This window comes from Balaenoptera physalus (genome assembly GCF_965194825.1).
Source record: "Balaenoptera physalus genome assembly, chromosome: 8".
Classification (NCBI taxonomy): domain Eukaryota; kingdom Metazoa; phylum Chordata; class Mammalia; order Artiodactyla; family Balaenopteridae; genus Balaenoptera; species Balaenoptera physalus.
The window spans coordinates 113185473-113208715 of NC_138887.1; the positions used below are offsets into that span (position 1 = coordinate 113185473).

The following is a 23243-nucleotide window of genomic DNA, read 5'->3' on the forward strand; positions in this document are numbered from 1 at the left end:
CATATATTAGATGAGGTTGTGACACTGGGTGGGGACATTGGTTTAGGGACTAGGTAAATCAGAGAGTGATCTTAAGAGGAGATAGGAAAGATTTCCAATAAATGCAGTTGTTGAAGATTGGCAGTAAGGTCAATACTCATTAGAGAGCTCCAGTTGGCCTTGGAAGGTAGACAATAGAAGAGAGTAAATTAATGAAGAAGGAAGAGCCACCAAGAAACTAGGCATAGCAGGACACATGAAACTTGGGAGCCTGAAGATGTCCACTAGATAGCTGGCTGTTTCTCCCAACTACAGGGAAAAAATAGCTGAAAATCGATTATGATATTGAGGCAATTTGGCAAAGAGACTAACAGATGGATAGAGATCCTCTGACATCACCTGGTCTCGTATATGACTAAAACTTATCAAAACTGTCAAGTGAATAGTTCAGGAAAGCTTACATCACGGTCTTGAAATGCTCCTGGAATAGAGACAAACATCATGTGCCTTCTTGGGAAAGAACACTAGTTGGTGATTTTCATTTTCCTGTTGCACATTCATTCACTCAACAGATACTGAAAACCTGCTAGACAGTAAGCTTAATCAGCAGACACATGGTGAGATCAGGACAGGATTTGTTTTCTGTGGAACACCTGTAGAAACAAGAGAAGGGGAAGTGTGTCTGAATAGCTGGAGGGTATTTAGTGTGGTTAGAACTAGAGAGTAATGGGGAGATGTGATGAGCCTTGGACACACTGGGTGGATCCAAATACTTGAGGGCCATTTTATGTGTTTTGATTGGACTGTATCTTAGTCTATATGAAGCCATTGAAGGGTTTTTATTTAAGTTTATTAAAAATTTTTCAAAGTAATACATGCACAAGGTAAAAAATTAAATAGTACAGAAGGACTTAAAATGAAAAACACAGTTTCCCACCCCACCCTTTTAACCCTAGTCCCATACCCTAGAGGCAATGCATTTAACAATTTCTATTTTTAGATATTCTGTTAACTTCCTAACATTAAATAATATGTTTGAACAATAATTTTTTGACTTATTAACTTTAGACAATCTTTAATAATCCCCCATTACAAAAGATAAGGATTTAACTTACACTATTCCCACCTTTCATTTGCCTATCCTTTTCCAAATTTTTGACAGATGTCATTTGTAATACTTCTATTGGTTTATAGTTTTGAACAGTAACAATCCTTTAGTCCTTGTTCCATTAACTGTAGACTTTATCTTTTCATCCCCATTTTGAATAGGTAAGTAATTCTACTCTTCCTTCCACCTCTCTTCCCCCAACTAATTCTCAACCTCTTTCTGCTTTCTTTTTCCTTTTCAGGATTACTTACTTTCCATTTCATTTCTGAATAAAAGATTAAGCCTTTCATGTTTTATCTGTAGGCTGATCAGAACACTGAATACCAATAAATAGTATCTACATTATTTTGGCTTTGTAAATACTGTTTACTGGGAGCTAAGTAGAAGCTAGGATATTTTCTTCTAAACATATCCAATGTCATGATTCCTGTGTCACTTGAAATGAAATGTACCTACTGCCAATGTCAAAACGAGTCTCTTCTTACATTCCATGAGTATTTTTTTATTATTGTCTCATAATTGAACCTGAATTTGACATTTTTGTTTTCTTTTTTGTTTACTAAAGAATGTATCTCCTCCATATTCTCAAACATTCCAGCTTCTCAAGGATAATATCTACGGCACAGAATGCATATGCTCCCCAGAGAGCCTGAGACTGTGTACTCTCATCTGAAATGGGTCTCTTGGATAACTGTCACCCTAGAGTGAGCCATCCTATTGGATAACGTCACTCTGGAGTGAGCCATCCTGCTGGATAACTGTCACTCTAGAGTGAGCCTTCCTGTTGGATAACTGTCACTCTGGAGTGAGCTATCCTATTGCATAATGGTCACTCTGGAGTCAGCCATCCTGGGTGAGGTCCACTGTTTTCTGGATTCCATTTCTTTCTCTTTCCCGATTTTCATTCTCATTTTGCTGGAGAACTTCCTCAGTAGGTGAGAGAACTTCCTTTCCAGGTGCTAAGAGGGTAGACTTTCTGAAAACTTGCATGTCAGAAAATTTCTTTTGACTTGACACTTGACAGTTTGGCTTGCTATGGAATTCTGGGTACAAAGATTTTCCATGTAGGAAGACACTCCTCTATTGGCTTCTAGCATTGTGTTGATGATGAAAAATCCACTCCCAGTCTATTTCTCATCCCTTTTTAGTTGAGCTAATTATGATGACCTAATTTTATTTTTTTCTCTTGGCACTTTCAATATCTTCGCTCTATCCTTAATATTCCCAAATTTCACAAGATTATGTCTAGATGTAGGTTGTATAGGGTCCCTCTCAATCTGGAGACTTATTTCTGTTCTTTTTCTTTTTCTTCACAACATTTTCTGTGTTCTCTCTTCCAGAAACTCCTAACAGTTAGATATTGTCTATGTCTCATTCCCCTCTTTATATTTTCTTTTTTTTTTTTTTTTTGCTCTATATCTAGGGAGATTCCCTCAACCTTATTTTACAGCCTGTCTACTAAATATTTTTGGCAGTCTTATTTCAATTTAAAGGCTCCTCTTATTTTCAGGGTTTCCCCTTTCTTTGTAGCATCCTGTTTTTATCTTACAAATGCACCTCATATGTCTCCGAAGATATTTAAGTCATTTTCTTCCATGTTAACTGTTTCCCCTAGAGTTTGTTATATTTTTCAAATCTCGTGGTTCTGATTGGTTATTTTTCTCACATGCTGCTCCCCTGGTCCCTCCCCCAACCCCTACCCCTAAGGCTCAATGTCTGGGAATTCCTAGCTGACCATTTGCATTGAAGAATCAGTATAACTGTTTTTATAGGAGTTGTTGTGGCTTCCCTCTGCCATTGTGTGGTCTGTTTGCTTCTGCAGTAAGCCTTTCTGTGACTGAAATCACTTGGTTACTTGAGTAGGGATCTTAGCCATATGTAGAGAATTAGCTAATAGGCTAGGGGCTCACTTATTTCCACAAAAGAGAGAAATTTATTTTGGAGCACCAACTCCTGCCTCTCCTCAAGCAGTTTATTCGATTCCTTTACACAAACAACAACAATAACAACAGACTTAACAGAAACCAGTGGTAGGTTGCCTGTATTCTGTGCAAAGGTTGGGGTAGAATGAGATGGGGTTCAATTTCACAACTGACATAATTCTTTAGTAGACAGACTTTTCAGGTGCCCAAATCTCTTTGGGGTTACGTGTTCAGATCAGCTTATATTCCGTCTGAAAGGAGCTGCACTCTTTCATTATCACTTCTTCCACTTTCTCTCTTCCAGAAATGTGTTGAGATCTTCTTCACTTATAACCAAATTCCTTCAGTTTTCTTTGCTGAGATGTGTCAATTCTCTTTTACGTTGCTTGACTTCGGTTTCAGTGGGGCCTGGGGAGGGAGGGAAGTAAACTTACATGTTCAGTTCATCATCTTAAATTCAAAGTCCCATTGGAAGCTTTTAGACAGGGGAGTGACATGGATAACTCGATATTTTTAAAAGGTCCCCGGGGCTGTACTGCTGAAAATGGACTAAGGAGGGCAAGAATGGATATAAAAATTGTTCTAAATGACTGAGGATCTAATTTCCTTTCTGAAAACATGCAGTGTCTGAGACTTTTGGGAGTCAGACACTTTACCAAAATAGCCCATCGTTCAATATCCAATAAGCTAGTAGAATGCTTTCATGGTGCCCTGGAGATAAGGACTGAAACCCAAAGATCCCGGAACCCAGATGACTGGGACGATACTAAAGGGATCATCCCAGCACTGTCCATTGGGAAGCACTTCAGGAGCCTACCTCAAAGTCTTCCTTTGAACTGGCATTTGGGGTAAACAAAAGGACTTTCTGTTCTGATAAAATTAGATGAGGGCTAAGTAAAAACAGCCAAAGTGCTGGCAAGGAGGGACATAAAGGTCCTTCTATTTGCTGGTTCATTTCTTCATTTACTCATTTATTTGCTTGTTCAAAGCACTGTAGTTACTAACAAACACTCATTTGTATTCAGAATGCCTGGGTTCAAATCCCAGATCTATCACTTATTAGCAATAAAGGCTTAGGCAATTTACTCAATCTCCATAAAATTCAGTTCACTCATTTGAAAAAATGGGAGCTGTAAGTTTCCATTCCATAAGGTTACTGTGAAGATTAAATGAAACAATCCATATACTTACTTGGCACATACTCAACAACCCACTAATTGATAGCAATTATTTTCAATGCTGAATGAATATTTAACATCTATGTTTAAAGTACTTGGATGATAGATATTCATGAAATAAGGGAAAATAATTCTAGTATTAAGAAATGACACAATAAAAGAATCGAAAGAAAAATATTGTCTAGGTCAACTCTTATTGTCTATGCATCCACCCAATTCCCAATTAAGCAAATAAAACAGTGCATTAAAGCAACTAAATCAAAAGAAGCGAGCTAAAGGAAAACTGGCTGGATGTACCCAGCATTAATCCTGGAGCCCCAACTCTAGCTGAAACTACGAAGAATTGGGAGGTTCTGAATAAGATTGGAAGAAAAGTTTAAAAAATCTCTGAATGTACTGTAATTAAATGAAATTTGGGTCAGTTGCATCCAGTTATCTTGTTCCAGTGTAAAGATTCTATTTGTGCATGGACTTTGTCTGCCAAACAGCGACAGGAATCTGTGTCACTACGGAAATATAAACACCATCACTCAGCCGGATGCTCCTTGTTTGCTAAGGATGAACATTCTCATGGAATTGTTCTGGTTTTTCAAGCGACTTCCACTCTTAATCAAAGAAGGGATTTTACCTGAAAGATGGAATTGAAGAAGGAGACCAAACCCCAAGCAGCTTTTAAAACCCCACTATAAATATACAGACCTTCCTTTAGATCATAGGGCAATATACCAGAATCCTTTCAGGGTCAGTGTATAAAAGTGTAGGATGGGATAGGATTAATTCACTGCATCTGTAAATGCCATCTGAAAGTGCAGTCCTGATCTAAAATGATATTGAGTTAATTTGACAATAACAGTGGCAGCTGACAATTTCTCAGTACCTACTAAATGCCAGGTACTGTCACTTTTAGAGGTACTAAAATTTAATCCTCACAATAGTCCTATGAAATAGATCCCATTTTATAGATGAGGAAATTGAGTCACAGAGAAGTTCAGGAGCTTGCCCAGAGTCATATAACTGGTGAAAGAACCAGGACTTGGATGTGGTAAGTCAACTGTGAGAGGTGATGACCTTAACCCCTGGGCTGTGGGAAGAGAATGGGGAGTAGGAAACTCACTACTCTGTGGACCAGCATGAAATAAAACCACCCCTTGGAGAGCATGCCCGGTATCCACACTCCTCCTCAGAATCACCGGTCTGACTCTTCACCCACAACCCTGTGAGGCAGGGATCTTTACCCTCACCTTACACACAACGAAATGGGAGTTCAGAGATAAAACGACTTTCCCAAGAGCTAACCCTAGTTATGGGCTCTTCGTAATACACCAGACAGCTTTTGGAAAACTACCCAAGACATAAAATATGTGAGTCATCAGGGAGCTGCCTGAATATCATGGTAAATTAGTATTTCAGTTGGGTTCTATGGTCAGGTTTTTGGGGAAATGATCAAAAATAAAAGCCCAGGGAGTCCTCAGGGTGAGAGCCACCCTCTATGGGCTATGGCCCATGATGGTGAACCAAGGGCTGGCATAGGAGCAGGGGCCAAAGCTCTCAGCACTGGCCCAACACAGGGTCAGGAGGGCACCTGATGGCTGAGAGCAGAGGAATGAGCTGATAAACAGAAGGCTTTGCTCCTGAGGAATGATGATTCCACTTTTTTCTGTGTTCTGAACCCACTCCCCAGAGATATGACTAAGATCTAGGGGCAGTGAGCTTGAGAGGGCAAGGCTAGAACCTAAGAGACAGAGGTCGAGGAGTGAATCCCCATCTCTGCCTAACTCCCCAAACCTCTCTACCTGCCACCTCGCTGGGCACTCCTTACATCTGTGTGAGGAGGTACAATTTCATAATATTTTCCTTCCACTCAGGCAGATAGGCCAGGCTGGTTGCCACTTCCTTCTGGATCGGCCAGGCCCAGGCCTCAAAGAATGGAGCCAGATTCTTCTGCACTTGGTGGGAGAACATCTTCACCCACAGATTCATTTTGTCGACATTGTCTGTGGGCAAGTTGGTCTGGTTCCTATACTCAGTGAAGAGACGGATGAACGGCTCCCACCCAAAGGCCTCCTGGAGCTGCAACGACAAGCAAGAAGGAGGATGAGACATCTGATCTACAAAAGACCCAACAAACACTCTAAATGAGTTAATGCATCTCACCCCTTAAACACCAGTTTCATATCTATCACTGACCCTCTGCTGTTTTACCTGCCCGCCTCACGTGCTACTCTCTCATGTTCTGACGATGAGAAGGGCCTCTGAGCCGGCACAGGGCTCAACACAAAGCAGACACTCGAGACAGCTGTGATAAAAACTGCAGTGATTAATATCAGGATTTACTACCAATATCATTATTCATCTATCTCACTAGATCATGAAAGTAGTCATAGGATATTACAAGTGGATTTAAAATTGGTTGAAGTGAAAAAATCCACTGTTTTTCATAGTTGCAAAGTTAAACCCCAACAATTAGGGAACTCCCAGCCCTATCCTGACATAATCCACACTAACTGTAGGTCTATGTCCATTTGCAAGGTGACCAAAAACGGCCTTTGGGAAAAAAGGTGAGTCCAGTAGAAGCAGAAGACGATGTAGAGTCTAGGTAGCTAGAATTAAGAGTAAGGCATAATTTTAGGAAAAGGCAGCCATCCCGAGGCTGTTGGAAACAGCCCATGTTAATTTATTTATTTCTGGCTGTGCTGGGTCTCTGTTGCTCCATGCGGGCTTTCTCTAGTTGCGGCGAGCGGGGGCTACTCTTTGTTGTGGTGTGAGGGCTTCTCATTGCAGTGGCTTCTCTTGTTGTGGAGCATGGGCTCTAGAGCACGGGCTCAGTAGTTGTGGTGCACGGGCTTAGTTGCTCCGCAGCATGTGGGATCTTCCCGGACCAGGGCTCGAACCCGTGTCCCCTGCATTGGCACGTGGATTCTTAACCACTGCGCCACCAGGGAAGCAGTTCCAACCTCAACTTGATTTCACAGAGGAGGAACTTCTGTCCCGATGACAAGGTTAAAGCAGTCTCCTAGCAGTGTCACCGTCATTCTTGTGGCGGAGGGGATCCACAGTGAGAACTCCAGCAGGTGGAAGGGCCAGAATAGAGTGTGGCTGGCCTGAGACTGAGTTCCAGAATCCAAGGTGATGAAACTCTCCACAGTGAGCTGGGAGCTGATCCAAGGACTGGGGGGCTGGAACTGGGGTGTTGCGTGATGACTAAAAGGCAAAGGCCACCCCCATGTCCAGTCCAGTGAGGAAACCTGGCTTGCTTATAAGGTGGAAACTGAGGCACAGCCAAGTCATAATGAGAAGACGGTTTACCCACCTAGGGAAAAAACAGCTCCTTTCCCACATATTTGTGTGTGTGTGTGTGTGTGTGTGTGTGTGTGCGCTCGCGCGCACGCACAAGTCGGGGCGTGTTCGGCTTTAGGGAGCTATTTAAACAGCGCAGTTTGGCTTCAGTCTCAGGTATGTCTAGGTTTAAAGCCAGTGACAGCAACTATATTTGTAGTATCACATTTGCCTGCACCAATTTTTAACCTTTCTCAGTGCTTTCTGTCTACTCTCAAAAATCTCTTCAGAGTCCTGGGGTGAAGGGTGGGGCTGAAGCAATTAAGTCCACCCTAGGGCCATGCAAAGTGATGTCCCAAGAAGCATCCTCAACTAGCACCTTCACACCTGGGCGCTGTCAGCACCTCCCCTGCCTGGTGCGGGAGGCGGGTCAGTGGGAGGTCCCCCAGGCACCACGCTACCATCTGCTCAGGGTCCCCACTGCGGGGCTCCCACCATCCCCCGCGCTGGCCCAGCACCTGTAAGTACGTTTCCAGGGCCGTCCACGCGTTCCAGTTTTTCACATTGGGACCCTTGCCCAGGTAGATTCTGACTCTCTTCTCCCGAACTGGGGGCCACAGAGCGATATTGGCTCGTCCTCGAGGGATGCCCAGGACCGTCTCGTGCACGTAGACACACCACAGGTTGCAGGTGGCCTCGGTGGTGTGCGGGGGGAACTCCCACTCCTGCCGCTGCTGGTTGCGGCCCAGCTCGTGCACAGGGCCCCACAGCCCCTTGGTTCTGATGAGTTTCTCACTGATGAGCTCCTGCACCGACTCCAGGTGACACATGATGGGGTAGCCGGCGTGCATCCAGCCTGGGAAATGCAGGAGGGGGAAAAGAGGGTTAGAGCGCTCCCCACCCATCGAACAAAATTATTCTCTCTATCGTGTCTCCCAAGACACCCAGTCCCCGCCGACCCCATGACTTCCAGAACCCTGTAATGCTCAGAAAGGCAACACCCAGACCCTCCCAGGCCTTCCTCCTTATCCTCTCATTCTGTAATAACGCTTTCATCGCCACTCTGACTGGCTATGGAGCCGAGGCAGGTTACAGATCGCCGTTCATGTTACTATTCAATTTTTCTATTTCTCTGAGAGTGCTCTGTCCATGTGAACCCATCATTATACTCTTTTCTCAAAATTAAGAACTTGTGGTTCTCATTATTTAGACATGGAATTGCCCACGTCGACACTACCTTATAGTGATCATCTACATAAGCCAAGAAAACTAAGGTCCAGAGAGATTTCCTTGGTTCTTTAATTTCTATACACCCTTCATTTTTCAGGCCTCTTGACCCTCTGGCAAAGATCTCTTTATTCAGTGCTTTCTCCCAACACCTGTGACCTAGGAAGAGGCCCTCGGTCGGTTTTATCCACTCCTTGAAGTCCCCTGATGGAAGTCTGTGAAAACCCAGCATGTATTTCCTGCACCATTCCCACTGTTTGATAACATCTCTTGACTAAAACTGTTACATATGTTAACATACTGTGTACATATAGTTCTACGGCCTGCTTTTTATGTGTCACATAACCTCATCATATTTCCTTATGCCATCAAAATATCACTTTAAATGTCTTCCTTAATGTCCATTGAAGGTATACACAATACATTACTGAACCATTCCATAACTGTTGGGCACTTCGGTAGTTTCCAATGTTTTGTTGGGGGACACAGCCGAGTCTTTTTTTTTTTGACGCAGTTTTTTCCCTTTCCATTTAAATAGCAAGGATTACATTTTATATGTCTTGCCATAAGAACACTTCTACCCTGCTGGCTGCCCACTGCATCACTGTTGCAAGAAGGAAGGCGCTAAGGGGGGGGCAGCACGCACAGAGGTTCGCCCCAGGCACCCACCGACTGAGATCTGCACGTCGGCCACGATCCTCTGAGGCAGACGCAGGGGGAAAGGCTCAGCCCCCAGCCGGGCCACGGCCTGCATCACCTCGTCCCAGAGGCGTAGCAGTGGCTCAGGGTTCTCCAGAGTGCGAAGGTTTGCGGTTGGCACTGTCAAGATGATGTTGTCTGTAGCCAGCTCTCCCCAGGGACCTGGATTCTCCTGGATACGCCTCTTCCATTCCTCCTGGGATGTCTCCCCTGGAAGACAGGCCACAGCGCTTGAAACTTGTTTCCCCAAATCCCTGACATTAACACGTTCAACTTGAACCCCAGCAGGAGAACACCAATGCCATGAACAGCCACATACCTGCTCTATCCTTCTTCTACAAAGGTCCCAGGGATGTCATACAGTTTGGTCTTTATCCCCTTAGCCTCAAAGCTGACTATAAGGAAGCTTACCTCCCTTCCCTCCACCAGTCCGAATCTCTCTCCTCCTGTACCAGGCAGCCCAGATGACCTCCTCACCCCCAGCTCTCCCTGTCCCTCGGGGTTCACGCCAGGGCGTCCACTCACCTAGCCTGTAGTAGGGAGCATGCACAGCCCCCTTAACCGTGACGGGCACAGCGCCCAGCTTGCTGCTCTGAGGCACAATGATGTACAGGAGGCCCCCCCAGAGGCAGGTGATCGACTTTGTGGGCTTGTCCAGGCAGCAGCGGTTAATCACAAGGGGGCCTCGGAACAGCTTGCTGGCCCTGGTCAGGTCATCGGTGTGGCAGCCAATCTGTACCTGGAGCAGAGAGATCCCCCACCTAGTGACCCTGGGGCATACACGAGCCGAAGGAGAGAGCGCCCAGGACATGGGGACAGGAAGGGTCACGGGGCCATGACCCTAGGCAAGTCCAGGCATCCCACCATTTATAAGCCCTGTGCGCTAAACCCGTGAAACTGTATCATCCCTCAAGGTCGTATGGACCACATCGTGTAAATTCACTCTCAGGGCGGGTCAAACAGCTCCACAAAGGGTCATGCTGAGACGCCGATGTAGGGGCACCAGGTGTGACCCAGATGCTAATTCTGAGGTGGGCGACTCCCACACAGAGTCCCTTGGTGTCTCTGTAACAGCCCAAATCCTAGGCTGCCTATTCCCCCGTGGTGATTCTGGCTTTGGGAAGGGGCAGAGGGGATCCTGCCTTTTGACCTGAGAGGAGGCCCAGTGGGAGACAACGTGACCGGTTGATGTAGTGGAAGGTTGATTCAGTTCCACCTGTTCTCCCAGGCCCCTGTTCCTGCGCCAGTGGAGCCACCCCTGTCCTCAAGAGGCATCCTGGGACTGTTCTCCCGGGTTTTTGCTAAACAAGTTCCAGGACAGATACAGGCACAAAACAGATGCTAACCATCACGATGACCCACAAGGGGGACAGAGCAGGACGGCAGCTTAATTTTGTGAATAGGGTGTGTGTATGTGAAAGTGACAGGGCTGACGTGGACTGGGCGAGCTAGGAACAGTGTATGGTGTCACCGGGAAGAAGCTGGAGTCAGGAGGACCTCGTGCTTCGAGGTGAAATGTACACGGGATGGAACGTGGACTGAGATTTATTGGACTGTGTGCTAGGGCACCAGCCATCTGGGACCTTTCTTATTCCCCACCCTATGACATAAGTTAAAAGCACAAACCTTGAGCCAGAAGTTGGTTAGGTTTGAGCCCTGGGCGCTGAAATGTATCAAATCCATACATTTAAATTAATCAGTTAGCTGTTCTGCACCTTAGTTGCTTCATCCTAAGCAACTAAGGGGGTAGAAGTACATGCCCTGTATTGCCAGTTGGTTTTGTAGGAAGGTCAGGTAAGATGCCCACTACGAAAGCAAGAGCATTTGGCTTCCATATTTGGGTTCCACGTTGTGTGGTGAGATGGGGCATGCCTTACCTTCAGGTCAGCAGAGGCAGCAGCTTCAGGCAGCGAGACCTCTATAATCTGCCTCCCGGGTATGTAGAGCCCGGTGCTCATCCAGCAATACCTGGTGCCTGCCAAAAGCAAAGGAAGAGTAGACATGACCCTTCCTCCATGATTCCATCGCCACCCAGCTTCCAGAGTCCCTTCACGAGCTCTGCACATCTTCCTGCCTCCATGCTGCCCTGGCTCTACTCTTCCAAACATCACCTAAAACCTCAACCCCCATCTCCTTGAGAGTGCACGGCAGAGGATGGAGATGGCCCCCTGGGGGTGATCAGATCTGGAGCTAAGCTGCTGAAGTCATCATGACCCATTGCCCCCCAGTTCCCCCCCGCCAGGCTCCCACCCCTCATTCCTTACCTGGATTGTTGCAGTTGACCTCAACAGTGATAGGAGATTCCGAGGGGCGCAGGTAGGGGCTGCTGTACATGTCTTCAATTTCTGGGACTAACAGAGAGAGGTCACTTCCAGAGTGGGCCAGCCCAGTGGCCAGGGAGAGCATAGCACCCCTACAGCAGTCGTTGATGACAGGGTTCTCTCGGGTCGCTACTGGGAGCCGATAGCGACTTAGCAGCTTCCTTAGGAGCCGATGCACCGACGTGTAGGCAGGGATCTCTTCTGCGGGGATCTGCAGGAAAGCTGCGCCATCCGGTCCCAGCTTTGCCAACCAGCCCTTTTCTACGTTCCCTCTCTTCCTGCCCATTATAACCTGGAACTCGGCCAGGGTGGAACGGAAATGATAGGTCCTTATCCCTGCCTTAGGAGTACGAAAGGGCCCGGGGTTGAGGCTTTGGCTGGTGATGCTAATGCCAAAGGGGTTGAGGAGGAGGTTTCCTGGGAACCGAGCCAAAGGGGACACTCCTGGGTTCTTGAAGGCCCACCACCAGGCTTGGGCTCCAACAAACAGGCCCCCGCCCTCTGCTACAAACTCCTGCAGCTCCTTGACTCCCACATCACTCACGGGCTCAAAGCAATAGACACTGGCATCGCTGGTCAGATTGGGCTCGATGCTGCTGTCTATGCCCCCCACTGCGAGCAGGCCGCTCAGAGTCCTCAGTTCTGTCTGCACCACGATCTTGCCTCTGCGGCCCGCGTCCAGCCAGCGGACAGCATTGAGCAGAAAGGGGCCCAGTTTACCAACGGTGAAAAGGACCTTGTGGCCAGTCACGACCACCCGGCCCCGGCCGTAGCGGGCAGCCGCTATGACACAGCCGTGGTAGGAATCCAGCCCCAGGGGAAAGGCTAAAGCCCCGTGCACTAGCAGCTGGGACGGGAAGCAGTCCGAGTTGCTGATGTCCAGCTCAGAAATCCCGTGCAGGAGTTCATCTCTGTCCTCAGAGAGATCGTCTTCACAACTGCAAAAGACACACGTGTTCTCTGTTACAAAGCGCTCAGAACAGCACCCAGCATAGAGCAAGTGTCAGACTTACAATACCATTTTTAGCGCTTACAAGGGAACTGGGAGAACACAGTGGGCAGACCTGGCCTCACTGGGTATGGAGACTTGTTTGAGGGAGGACAGAGGCACTCAGCCATTAATTCTGCTCTGCTCATTCTCTGTGTACAAACCCTCCAAAGGAAATCTCCAAAGAAGTCCTGCTGGGTATACCCAATACTGTATCTTAAATATTCTGGATTTAAGGGTTTGTTTCAGCCTTTTCAGCACTATACAGAGAACTGAATGGGAAATCATGGTTTCATTCTTATAAGGAGGCTCGCTTATAATTTCATGCAGCTAATTTTCTACAAATAAAGTCAACAGAGAGCTGAGTGAGTTAGTGGCGCTAGTGAAGAATCACTATTATCTCAGAAGGTGGGGCAGGGAGCTGACCGGCCTCGACTCTAGTGGGACCCTCCTGTTACGTGAACCCAAGAGAATTGACTGCCCACACCCAGAATCCCACACGTTCATTGCCGGCCCAACAGGAGTGATACACATACGTGCTATAAGGTTTTTCTCATCACCAACTGTTCCTATCTAAGGGTAACAAACTCCTATAAGACTTCAGGACACCTATAACCCCCAAAATGGGGGATGCAGCCCCAGGTAGTGGGATTATGAGGGGGTAAGAGGTAGAGTGATCTCTAAGCTTGAGGTCCCAGAGCTGGTTAAGTCACTCTCGTTAGGTAAATCTCTGGCAACTGTATGGTCAGAGGCAGTTGTAAGGAAAAATGGGGGTCAGGTAGGTGGCATATTTACAGTATTTGTATTGTACTCTCTGTGGTTGGCAGAGCTGTAATTAACTGATGGGGAAACTATAGTCCTCTTAGCAGGTGCAAACCTTTCCTGAAGATAAAGGTATCACCCTGCAAGATGACTCTCCACCTCCTTGAGGCACTAGCCATTAAAATCATTCAACTAGCTGTTCTTGCTCTGATTCCAAATTTACCAAACAACCTTGTGATAATAATAGTACTTCCCAGGACCATCTGCCTAAAGAAAGAAAGTCACTGGCCAGGACAACCAAAATCTTCTATTTTTTTGTGACATTTATATTTCTCTAGCAACATCTTAGTGTATCTTTAATTTGCTGATTCTAAAGCAAAAAACATTCGTTTTTAAATTTAAGTACTTTATGCATACAAAATTAAATAGAAAATATTTTAGTTCTTTTTTTTTTTAATAGATCTTTATTGAAGATGTGGCACATAAATACAATGTAATATTACTCAGCCATAAAAAGAAACGAAACTGAGTTATTTGTAGTGAGGTGGATGGACCTAGAGTCTGTCATACAGACTGAAGTAAGTCAGAAGAGAAAAACAAATACCGTATGCTAATGAATATATATGGAATCTAAAAAAAAAAAAAAAGGTTATGAAGAACCTAGGGGAAGGACAGGAATAATGACACAGATGTAGAAATGGACTTGAGGGCTTGGAGTGGGACGGGGAAGCTGGGGTGAAGTGCGAGTAGCATCGACATATATATACTACTGAATGTAAAATAGTTGGCTGGTGGGAAGCAGCAGCATAGCACGGGGAAATTAGCTCGGTGCTTTGTGTTTTAGTTCTTATCACGAGTTCTGTTCATAAATTTCATGCAATTAATTGTTTTACAGGTGTAGTCAGTGAAGAGGTGATTTACATTGGTATCAAGGTTTATACATTAGCCTGTTACAAGATGAGCAATACTGAATGTGCAAAGTTGAGACCCAGACACTGCGTCACTAGCAGGGCTTCGTCAGCAGGACCCGAGATGCTCCCTGCTGAGCCGGGAGCATCGTCAGAGACCTGTCTGTTTCTGACAGCCATGGCTTGTGTGCAGGGGGAGATAAATAGTTGTTTCATAAAAAAACCTGAATTGGATTTTTACTTTTCTTTTCCCTCTCTGTTCTGAAATGAAACAAAAGTTATTAAAAAAAGACAATAAAATCATGATAGCACTAGATTCACTATATTTCAAGAAGGGTGCAATCAGCAAGCTGGGACAGGAGGAATTTATAGGAAATATAAATCAAATGAAATCAGACTGATCAGAAACCCAAGAGAACAGAAGCATCTGTAACTGCACATATGTGAAAGAGAAGACCAAGAAAACAAAGGAACAGGGATTAATCATCATTTGTGGAAACAGCTATCCTTCCTTGCCTTGTTCTCAGTCTCAGGGTATTTCACCATTAAGTTCTTAGCTATAGGTTTTTCTAAGAGAACTCATCACACTGAAGAAGTTCCCTTTTATTTCTAGTTAGCTGAAATTTTGTCATGATTTGACACTGAATTTTGTCAAAGGTTTTTTTTGTCTGTGTACATCTATTGAATATATATGGTGTTTCTCATTTATTCTGTATTAACAGAATAATTAATTTGATATTTGAATGTTAAACCAGCCAAGCATTCCTAGAATAAGCCTTACTTGGTCATGATGTATTATCCTTTTTATATATTGTAGTCTACTTACAATATTTTATTAAGAATTTTTGCATCTATGTTCATGAGGGACATTGTTCTGTAGTTTTCTTGTCTTGCAATGTCTTTTTCTGGTTTTAGCATCAGAGAAATAATGTTTTAATAAGTTACGAAAACTTTCCTCCCCTCTTACTTTCTGAAAGAGTTCATGTAGAATTAGCATCAAAAAAGATACAGTCCGAACTGTAAGCAGTGATTACCTCTGGGAAGAATTAGTAAGCGGCAGAGGTGGAGGCCGAAGATCTTTCACTTCTTACTTTGTATACTTTGGGACTACTTCTCTTTTTTCCAGTAAGCATATATTTTGAAATTGAAAAAAGGAAAATGTGCATAAAAAGGAAAAGAAAACTGAATTGTGACTTAGCAATTTCTCTTCTAAAGTGGCATATCTTCCCACTTGAATTCACTCTCTAAAAACTTCTAAAAAAAAAAAATTAAAAAAACAAAACAAAACAAAAACTTCTAATTTATTTTGTGAGAACCAGTTAATACAATTCTACTATACATGGCTAGGACTGTAGTAAGAAGCTCACAGTTAGGTAGGTATGCTCACCCCATCTCACAGGGCCATGACCCTGACCAACATCTGCAGTTAGCATTCTATCTATCCTAGCAATGACCTCCAAAGACTTGTGGATCCTTGTTACAAATAAGTTATTAATATCTGTTCAGATATTTTTGTTTTCCAAACTACTTGGGGAGTCATATACATGTTGACTATCTTCAGGAATTTGGCAGTTTTCTTGTTTCATTTCGGCTCATTTGAAGTAGATAGTCAATTTTCAAAATCCTGAAATCGTCATCATCTGAAATTCAAAAGACTTTTCTATATAATATCCCTTGGCCATCTTTCAAAATGAAGTGATGTCTATATACATATATATATATGTGTGTGTATCTATCTATCTATCTATATATGGCATCAATTTATATAACGTTTGCCAATTCAGGTTTCACAGGGGTGTTTTCAAGCCAAGGAATTTGGAGCATGTGGACATTTCAGAGCATGACCACTGTTCGACATGCTTTTCTCTGCATCTCTGATGACTGTGAATATACAGGGATTACTGAAGACTGAAAACCAATCTCAATGGAGTAATAGCTGAAATGAGGCCAAGGACCTTCTACTCCAGCACTTCCCATTTAGAGGGAGAAAGAGAGTGGAAAGCACACGCTAAGGTCACGGCGTGCAGTTGCTGGCAGCAAGCCCAGGTTTCCAGGTTCTACCGAACCTTGCTATCACAAGCCCTCTTCCTACAACAGTTACTTGGTTTTTGTGATTTCCTCCAGGCCTGGTTATTGGAGACGTTTCTGCTCTTCTAATTCTCAGATCTTTGGAAATCATTTTTTTGAAATAAGAAATAAAGCCTGAGACATAGCATATACCGAATAAATTGCTGGCTAAGTGAATGGATGAATGAACACACACAGAACTAGAACTCTAACAGAAGCCTGAGATTTGTGTTAAAATGAGACAAGGGCCTTCTTATCCAAAAAACAGAGCAAACTATTGTGGATTCTCGCCAAACCTCCCTCAGATTGGTTATCTAATGATATGTTTAATCAGCATCAAGTCCCTTTATTGGTAAAGCCAATTCAGTGTCTAGTCCCTGTTTTGTTAAATGTAGAAAGAGGGTAAAACATGGCAATCCATCGTGATGCTGCTGCCTCAGTTTGGTGGATGAAGTAGGAAAAATACCAGTTAAAATATCAATAGCTTATACAACTGGAGAAACGTACATGACTTGGGGCAAAGCAGCATAATGATGGCTGCCAAGTAATTTTCAATGTTTGGAAATGATATTCATGACCTCATACGCTTACATTACCACAGTCTGAAGGCTGATGTCAAAATAATTAAAGTGTTTTAGGTACTCTGAACATGTTTCTTAATTCATTTAATCCTCACAACCACCCTTAAAGGTAGTCATTATTAATCCTACTTTAGAGATGAGGCTTACTTATGGCTCAAGGTTTTAGAGCAAGCACCAGACAGAGCTTGGGAACGTATTAAATTTGGCCTCCACTAAAATCTGTGCTTTTCCCAGTAGATATGAAATCTCTTACTAGAATCCTGAGTCTTGAAATGAGGCTGTGTTTATGACAATGGATCCAGTGTTTGTTCAAGTGAAATACTTAATAGAAAGAAGGTGGGACTGGTTCTGCATTTAAAGTACAATAGCCATTGCCCTCAGATCTGGAGATACAGTGGAGACCTCCGAGGATAAGCGGATGGAAGATTAGAAATTGTTCAGGGAACAGAGTACAGGCGGTGTGGTCATACAGACAACATGGTGGCTAGTGCTCTAAGTGCAGATCATGGTACCTGCCAGGCAGGAAGTGAGGGCAGTGACTATGAGACTTGTGTCCTGCTATCTGCAGGTATTCTCACCAGGCTAAAAGTAGGTCATCTGGTTTTATTACTTAGGGTTTTATTTTTCCATCATAAAAGTACTAACTTCTTCTGATAAAAATTTGATTCATCTTGATAAGACCTGTGGACAGTTTATTCTTAGAAGGTTCATCCCAGTATCTTATTTAGAATTTAATTTATTAAGAAATGTGCAAGTAGCAAGGTTAAAGCTATATTAATTCACACTCGCATGTTCAAATGTGGGTTTAAAAATAAATAACAAGATATTTGGGCAGAGTAACTAAACCCACAGCGGCTTTCAATGCGAACCTGACAGCCTGTGATGGAAATAATCTTCCTTCTTGAATTCTAATAGAAGCATGTTGGTATCTAGTATTGCTGAAAATGCGTTGATGATATGTTATACAGTATTACATAATTACAAGAAGACTAAAGAAAGATCCAAATCTTCAACAGTAGGCAAATGATTAAATAAATGACGTATATACATTGGCATTTGCATAAAATGAATCAAGTATAATTTTAAAGATTACATAGAATGAAAAATGTTTATGAGCAGAATTCAAAATAGCATGTATACTAAGATGACAAGGGAGTAAAATTATGAATGAGTGGGGAAAATAATGTGCAAAGGTGAAAAGAGAGTTGTATTGTGGGTTTATGATTTAATAATTTTAAAATGAAAATGAAAAAATACGAGATCCAGCAATGTTGAAAAAGTAATCTAAAAGAGTATCCAATGAAGAAGAATCATAATTCAAAAGTACAGTTGACCCTTGAACAACATAGGTTTGAACTGTGCAGGTCCACTTCTACACAGGGTTTTTTTTTCAATACTAAATACCACAGTACTGCACGTTTTGCAGTTGGTTGAATCTGAGGATATGGAACCGAAGATACAGGGGGCCTACTATAAGTTATACGTGGATTTTCAACTGTGTAGATGGATGACCCAAACCCTCAAGTTGTTCAAGGGTCAACTGTATTGGCAACACTGCATGTGCATGTGTGTGTGCATGTTTCAGAAATATTAGAAAGGAAAGTGAAAAAAAGTGATTAAGAGAGTTAGAATTTTAAAAATATTTTATGCTTATTAAATAAAAAAGCATTTGTGTGTCATAAAGATGTGGAAGATTTTTTATGTGATTTCTGAATTGCATGTGAAGCAAGGTGATGAAATATATGCCTTCTTAAAAAATTTGATAGGAAGTTTGAAAATTAAAGTTTATAACTGAAAATCATCTATCGGTATCCCACAATCAAGAGATCTACCTATTACTGATATTTTGGGCTTTCTTCTTATGTAATATTTTCTACACATAGCTATTTTTTTTTTTAACAAAATTGGGAACATATTGAACCACAATTAGTATCCTATTTTATTTCACTTAATAGTATCCCCGAAGATTTTTCCCTTGTCCTTAAATATTCTTGAAAACATAATATGTTTAATGGTTAGTTAATAATCCATTGTATAGTGTTCTATAATTTATACTCTTCCCAGTAACAAACAATGCTGAACTGCAATCCTTATACATGAATCTGATTATATCTGTTTATTTTTTAAAGTCCTATTTTAACAAATATATTTTCAAAGGTTAATCGAGATTTAATTTACATAAAGTAAAATTCACACAATTTAGGTTTATTATTAATGAATTTGAATAAATGTATAGTTTGGTAACAACCACAACAGGAGGCGGGAGAAAGATAGGTTGATGTTGACCTTTCAGCATTGTTTTGATTTTTTGAACTCTGTGATTATATTACTTTGTAGCAGGAAGGGAATAAGGGATGAGCAAGGGAGAGGGAAGGAGGGAGGGAAGGAGGGGGTGCTTGAGAGCTAATATTAAGGAAACTGCGGGGTGAGGAGAGGTTTTTCTTTTCTCTTTTTCCCTACTCATCTCAACCTATGCATAGGTATTTCTTAATGTAGATAAGTTAAGAAGTGTATATATGTGACACACACACACAAACACATATATTCTCTTGTACCTTTTCCTTCTCTTCACTTCATCTCAGCCAATTAACTTAGGAAATCATTGCTGCCATCTTCAATCCATCCACAAGTCAAAAAATGACCCTCATAACATATAAGTAATTCTATGATATACCTACCTGCACAAGCACAGAGTCAAGAGTTGCGATGCAGTCTTACCTAGTGAATAACCGATGCTAATACCCCATAATCTCCACAGGAGATTCTATGCACTTCCCTTATTAAGTCTGATTTTTCCTCCTGCGTTAGCCTTCAAGTTGATTTCCCACGTGCACGCATGCACACACACACACACACACGATTTAACCAAAAAGAAAAAAATTCAGATTCAGTGATGATGAGATGATATAGGCATAGCCAAAGAAAAGAGAGGTATGATTTTGATAGAGAAAAACATCTTTTAAGGCAACTAAAGGATTACGCTGTTAAGAAATAGAATTATGCCCAAGTTTTACCTTCCTGTTCCTTAGAATGAAGATCACTAGTAAGCTGAAGTTTGATCAATCTGATCAGTCACTGTGCCTCTGAACAACTCTTTCCTCACTGCACATATGAGAATGGAGCTGTGGGGTGTTCCAGGAGTTCCATGCCAAGGAAAGGCCACAGCTCATCCCCTAAGTCTCTGTACTAACCCCGGTGGACCCTCCTCACTCAGCTCTACCTCATTCTGCTCCCACTGGACAGAAATACCAATGCTCTTTGCTCCAAGGATGCTGAGAGTTTTCATGCACAATATAGGGCGTGGCCTGGTGTGATTTTTCTACTTCTGGGACTACCCCAGCTTCTCATCTCTCTCTTCATCCATCCAATCATCCATCCAACACATGTTTACTGAGCACCTACTAACCTGCTCCATGTTCAGCACCATATGTGAGCACAATGTGAAGGGAACAGGCTGGGCAAGGCCCTCAAAGAACTTTCTGTGTAGCCTATCTCGGCACCCATCAGCTGCCTCCTTCATCCTCCATCAGCAGATCTTTTGCTTCCAGAGATAAAAATCATCTCTGACTCCTAGATTTAAGATCTAGCACACAGAACTTGTGCCACCTTTCTGGTATCTCAACTTCTAAATCCTCTAGTTTTTACTTCCATCCTAACCCTATCTGGCTGGACATTTCAAAACCTTTCGCACAGCTCTCTAGACTTTGTCTTACTGGACCCCTCATGTCCGTCTTCCTTTTCCTTACATTTCAGCTGCAAGCAACCTTCACCTGTCACATTCCTGGATTAGTCATGTGAACCCTGGGATTCAGCAATATATCTTACTAAACAAGATGCTGGGGGACATAATGGTCACTAAAATGTTTCTCCCCTCAAAGAGCTAAGTGATCTGGTCTGAGGAGGCAACAGGGATCCTGCCACCCCCGCGCCTCAGGGTATTTTATTACTCTGGTGGATTTATGGCGAAGCCACGTTGAGTGCCACATTCTCTTCTGTTAGCCTGGAAGTAGCCTGACGACAAGAAGCACCTTCTGCTTTTTAACCTGGGACCAACTCCCCACTGGGTAATGCACTCACCTAACTAAGACGGGGATCTTGGGCATCTTCTTAGAGACTTTAAAGAAACTTGTGTCCCCTTTATTGTCGGTGAAGTACACGCCGGCCACGCTGGTCACAAGGTTCCCAGGGAACGTGAACAGAACCCTTTCATCGTCGCCCTGGTTGGCCCAATCCCAGGCTTGGCCTCCAATTAGCAAGCCCCCTCCACGTTTCATGAACTTGACCAACTTTTCAGTCATGGTTTCGCTGTAGGCATCAATACAGTAAACCCCCAGGGAGTCTTTCACTTCTGGTTCAACCTTTGCCTCTACACCAGAGCCCTCAAGGATTTTGGCCAGAGGTGCCAGGGATGGGTGTACACCAACAGGAGCCCCAGGGGAAGAGCAAAGCCAACCCACTGCATTGAGGAGAAAAGGAGTGAGCTGGGCCTCCACCAAGTAGTCCTCGTGGGACACCACCACCAGGCGGCCTCGGCCATAGGAAGAGGCAGCAATGAGGACCTGGCCCATGTCATTCACCATCACCGGGAAGGAGGCCTCTCCAATTAGAAGCAGTTCACACGGGATGGCATCTTCGGGGACATCCCAGCTTGTCACTCCATTCATAAGGGCCTCAAAGGCAGCAGACGGAGTCGCCATGGCTGGATCGGCTTCTGCAGAGAGGAAAGCAAAGACTCAGCCTGGTGAAGAATGGATAAACAAACAAGCAAGCCAAGAGTTCACTCCTCCACTAGCTGGGGCAATTCTTCCCATTAAGCAGATGAGACTGACACTGTGAACTGACTCAAGCACTCATCAGGGCCGTCAGTGTCTCCAATCCAGGAGACCCTGTTGTGCCCTGTCAGCTAACATTCTCATGGTCAAACTAAACAAGCTCGGCATTTTGCATCACAGAAGGAAGCAAACAGAAGTGAAGAATTCGGGCAGAATTGCGTCTCCAAAGACATATATTTAAGTACTAATTCCCAGCACCTGTGAGTGTGATCTTATTTGGAAATAGGGTCTTTGCAGATGTAATCAAGTTAAGGTGTGGTCATACTGGATTTGAGTGGGCGCTAATCTAATGACTAGTGTCCTTATAAGAAGAGGATATTTGGACACAGACACAGGTACACAGGGGAGAGACACACAGGCTACAAGAACATGTAGGCAGAGATTGGGGTGATGTCTCTATAAGCCAAGGAATGCCAAAGATTGCTGGCACACACCAGAAGGTAGAAGAGAGGCGTGGAACAGATTCTCCTTCAGAACTTCCAGAAAGAACCAAACCTGTCAACACTTGGATTTCAAACTTCTAAGCCTCCAGAACTGTTAGAGCAGGGGTCCCCAACCCCTGGGCCGCAGACCACTACCGGTCTGCAGCCTGTAAGGAACTGAGCCACACAGCAGGAGGTGAGCGGCGGGTGAAGCTTCATCTCCCGTTCCCCATCGCTCCCCATCTCTCGCATTACCGCCTGAACCATCCCTGCGCCCCCCGCCGCCCGTCCGTGGAAAAATTGTCTTCCACGAAACCGGTCCCTGGTGCCAAAAAGGTTGGGGACCGTTGTGTTAGAGAATACATTTCTGTTGTTGTAAGCTACCCAGTTTGTGGTACTTTGCTGCGGTAACCAGTGGAAACCAACGCAGTGGTGTAGCACGCTATCTCCCCAGCCCCACTCCTCCCCATTCGGCTTCCACACTGATCGTATTAATCTCAGCTTGGGGCCAGAATTTCAGTCTGAAAAGTCTGGGTCCTCATAGAGGGTTCTTTGGTCACAGTCATAGGCTGGGTAAGAGGAAAGCAGAAGTCCTCTGGCTTGAGTCCAGGTCCCAGACAATCAGAAGCAGAGGTTAACAATTTATGAACTTACGGCAGATTCTTATTTGCACCTGGACACAGCAGAGAAAGGTGTGTATGTCTGTGGATGCGTACTCACAAAAACCCTCTGCTTCTTCACCACGAGCTCCCTGCTTAAGGTCTCTCTGCAGTCTGAACTCCTCTATATGCACTTCACTGAAGCACTTCCCTCAAGGACAGACGTGTTTAATAGTCAGGACATCCAGGCCTCACTGACCACTCGGTGGGTCTGGACAATGCTGCTCTCTTGGTCCTTGAGGCTATTACCACCTCTAACCTTATGGCCTGAGCCAAGCTCATCATGTGTAACCTCTCAAACCGCTTCATTCCTA

General features: G+C 43.9%; 1 protein-coding gene and 1 pseudogene across 7 annotated transcripts in view; both read right to left on the bottom strand.

The window, feature by feature from the left end:
- LOC309666436 (olfactory receptor 2F1-like) overlaps positions 1–23243 on the bottom strand; it is a 617177-nt pseudogene that overhangs the window by 133532 nt on the left and 460402 nt on the right. The gene's annotated exons all lie outside the window — the stretch shown is intronic.
- Positions 1–23243, bottom strand: part of LOC309666411 (TRPM8 channel-associated factor 1) — an 86401-nt gene that overhangs the window by 41626 nt on the left and 21532 nt on the right. For 4 of the 6 annotated variants that reach the window (XM_082473849.1, XM_082473848.1, XM_082473847.1 and 1 more), the window contains exons 2-9: positions 21094–21727; positions 11654–12648; positions 11267–11364; positions 9915–10128; positions 9360–9599; positions 7982–8319; positions 6007–6257; positions 2462–3417 (exon numbers count right to left, since the gene is read on the bottom strand). In XM_082473849.1, coding sequence (XP_082329975.1) covers positions 3408–3417; positions 6007–6257; positions 7982–8319; positions 9360–9599; positions 9915–10128; positions 11267–11364; positions 11654–12648; positions 21094–21713 — 2766 coding nt within the window. In that variant the 5' untranslated portion in view covers positions 21714–21727 and the 3' untranslated portion in view covers positions 2462–3407. Of the gene's footprint in view, positions 1–2461; positions 3418–5980; positions 6258–7981; positions 8320–9359; positions 9600–9914; positions 10129–11266; positions 11365–11653; positions 12649–21093; positions 21728–23243 lie in introns of those variants that run through there. The other 2 variants (XM_082473846.1, XM_082473851.1) reach the window with 2 other exon arrangements.